Raw genomic sequence first — 3,299 nt, 5'->3', positions numbered from 1 at the left:
TGTGTGTATCCCTTATTCTGTCCCTTATTTTTCTATGAAAAACCATGATTGTCCCTTATTTTCCTTTTCTGAAGTTGGCAACCCTACTTGTTTGGCACATCCCTCAATATTTGTACATAAATAAATTAATATGTAACTTTAAAATTGTGACAATAAATTGTAATATGTGGCATTTATGAGAACATATTTCATAAATTTTAATAAACTGTTTAATATTTTTAAAGCATTTTCAGCTGGATGAAAAGTGTGAATGGATCAATAAATCCTTGTGTTAATGGAGATTACTGTATGCTGACCTGAGAATCATTTTCTCTGATAATATTACAATCAGAGCATTATGTATGACAATCATGTGTGTGTTTTTTTCACCACAGTACTGGTGATGCCAAATTCATCAATGTTCACTCAGGCACTGAATTATTTGCAGCAGCTTCTCACACTGAAATAGTGATGAGATTTTTTATGAGAAATATAACAATAAGAGCACTGAATTTAGGTGGATATTTACCGAAAATCTACAATAAGAAACAAAACTTGCAGACATCTTTTTTTATCAGCATGATGAGATTTTTTATGAGAAATATAACAATAAGAGCACTGAATTTAGGTGGATATTTACCGAAAATCTACAATAAGAAACAAAACTTGCAGACATCTTTTTTTGTTTATCAGCAACGAAGCAGCTCTTTCTTGTGGTTGCAGCTTGTAAATGACTCTATACTTCAGGTAAAGACTATTTGTCCTTTTTTCCAAACTGTACAAAAAATAAATAAATAAATAAAAAAAAGAGTAGGAGTGGGGCTGGTGTTGAGTGCTGATGAAAGGATAGAAATGCCCCTGGTATTACGTATCTCTGATTCATGTGTTCAGGTTTTTGTACAGAGCTGTGGCTTGTTTAGTCATTGTGACTGTCTTGCACAGTAATACACAGCTGAGTCCTCAGTCTGAAAATTATTTCCCTGTAGAAACACTGTGTTTTTGGATGTGTCCTGGGTGAAACTGATCTTGTTTTTCACTGAGTCTTTAATGTCAGTGCCACCATCACTACAAAGATATCCGAGCCATTCCAGTGCTTTTCCAGTGGGTTGATGAATCCAGTGAATGCAATAGCTTGATACTGAAATCCTGCAGGAGATGGAGAATGATTCTTGAGGTTTCACAACCAAAGATGGAGGCTGATCGAGCTCAACACAGAAAACACCACCTGAAAATAACAATGAAAAAATAAGAACGTGTTAGTATTAGTTATGCCTCAACTTCAGTTATGAAGCTTATTTAATTGATTTAGTTTAGAGTTGAAATAAAGCATCAACGAAGCTCACAGGATGCAGTTGCTGCCAGCAGTAGTAGAGCTGATGAGAAGATCATGATTAAAAATATGAATTTCTCCTTCTGTGCCCCAGACACACTTCACTTTAGTACACGGAGCAAATTGAGAATTTGCATATAGTCATTTTGTTGTCCAAGATGTGAAACTTCAGTGCTTCAGCGCCATTACATTTATTTAATCTGATGTCTGGAATAATTGCTTTCTAAAGAAAAGGAACAACATCAGTCTGTACACATTCAAAAAAAATAAATAAATAAAATAAAAATAAAAATATAGAGGACATGTCACTTTTCTTTAAGGTGTCAAATTATAGATGTCCAATAAATATATTCTTAATATAAAGAAACCTTTGTCAAGGCTGTCACAGCAGTTTACTAGAGAAAGCCCCAGATGCAGAATGATTACGGGATTGATATTTGACTAGAGAAGAAACAATCAGGATGGTGACTGAGGATAATCTTAACAGTAGGACAGGGCAGTCAATAAGAGAACAAGACGACAGCTGAGATCAGCCCTGGGCAAAGTCAGGCTATAGAGTAGAGGAGATGGAGCAGCACCAGACAATGACAACACAAGAGATCCAGTAGCAGCTTGAAGAACCAGTGGCTTGATAGTAAGAGCTGCAACTGAAGCTCCACCAGTCGGACTGCTCACTCCTTAGAACAGTGGCCAGGGAGGAACAGGATGCGGGATAAATACAAACAAAGACAACAAGAGAGAGCAACAAGAAAAGACAAACCCAAAATAAAAACGGACTCAGCACTAGGACTAGCGAAAACAAAATATAGATATAGATCTAATTTATTACACACACACACACGGCAAAATCCAGAAGCCAAAAATAAGGTTTGCGAAAACTAGAACAGAAGTTCAACTTGACTAGAGTAAAAGTGAAAACTAGAAAAGTCAAAAAGACTAAACACAAGACTAATCTGGCAAGACCAACTAAAATATAACACTGATCAAGTAGGCTTAGTAAGCACAGTAAAGCTAAACAAACTTAAATCACAGGTAATGCTCCAAAGACAAGCAATGCGCGCACACAACAAACCAGCAAAGAAGCGAGGGTAAGGAGCACAATATAAAGGGACTAGAGCACATGAGGATCAGGTGAGCGCAATCAAGTAAATGAGGAATAGACAAGGACTAAACAAGAGGAGCACATGGCCAACATAAACAAAGACAAAGCCATGTGCTCAGATATAAGACAAACAAAGACACGTTAAATAAAAAAAGAATAGACATGATTGTCAGGGCAGGATGCTGGCATTTGATGTTTTGATATGAAGGCCTATTTAGAGATTATTATTGGTCGTTCAAGATGCATGCATTTTTTTATTTTGTAGCCTAATTTTTTTTATGAATAATATTTTTGTTTATTTTAAACACTGCAATAGCAATTTGTAAAATTAAATTGAGAAACCTATTTATATATCGATTGTATCATCTAGGTCTTATAATTAATGTTTATCAACACAAAATTATATTATTATATATATGAAAGATAAAAAAACATAGTGCCAAATAAATGCATATACCAAAAATTTCAATGAATACAACAGACACCTCTTGGTAATGAAACAGCATGAGCACAACAAATTTTTATGAAACAAACAAATTAAGTGTAATACTTGGTATTTAATGTATTAAATGCACATTTAAGCAGAACTGTGTTTCCTAGGATATTTGGGAAAAACAGCATGGTTGCCAGTATGATTTTACTTGTATACAAAAGTTTAATAAACAAGCTAATACTGAGTAACTTACAATTTAGTTTTGTCAGTATTGCCATTTACTTTGTTTTTGCTCTTTCAATGCCATTGAAGAACAGCTGAGCCTCTACAACTAGCTGTTTTGTTCCTAAATTATTCGGTTTTTGAATGAATCATTCATTGGTTTATAAAGACAGTAACTTGTCGCCACCTACTGGTGAAACTATGTAACCTGCAGGAAGTGTCTCAGAAAATTC

At 34.7% G+C, this 3,299-nt stretch overlaps 1 gene segment (V, D, J or C); it reads right to left on the bottom strand.

Annotated features, from left to right (window-relative positions):
- Positions 1-691: 691 nt before the first annotated feature.
- LOC107712642 (Ig heavy chain V region PJ14-like) lies at positions 692-1,513 on the bottom strand. The segment is given in 2 exon segments: positions 692-1,204; positions 1,323-1,513. Coding segments are annotated over 2 exon segments (351 nt in total).
- Between the last annotated feature and the right edge of the window lie 1,786 nt (positions 1,514-3,299).

This window comes from Sinocyclocheilus rhinocerous, unplaced genomic scaffold, assembly GCF_001515625.1.
Source record: "Sinocyclocheilus rhinocerous isolate Xijiao unplaced genomic scaffold, SAMN03320098_v1.1 scaffold15526, whole genome shotgun sequence".
NCBI lineage: Eukaryota > Metazoa > Chordata > Actinopteri > Cypriniformes > Cyprinidae > Sinocyclocheilus > Sinocyclocheilus rhinocerous.
The sequence above is the reverse complement of the archived record's forward strand: the minus strand, read 5'-3'. Positions and strand labels throughout refer to the sequence as shown.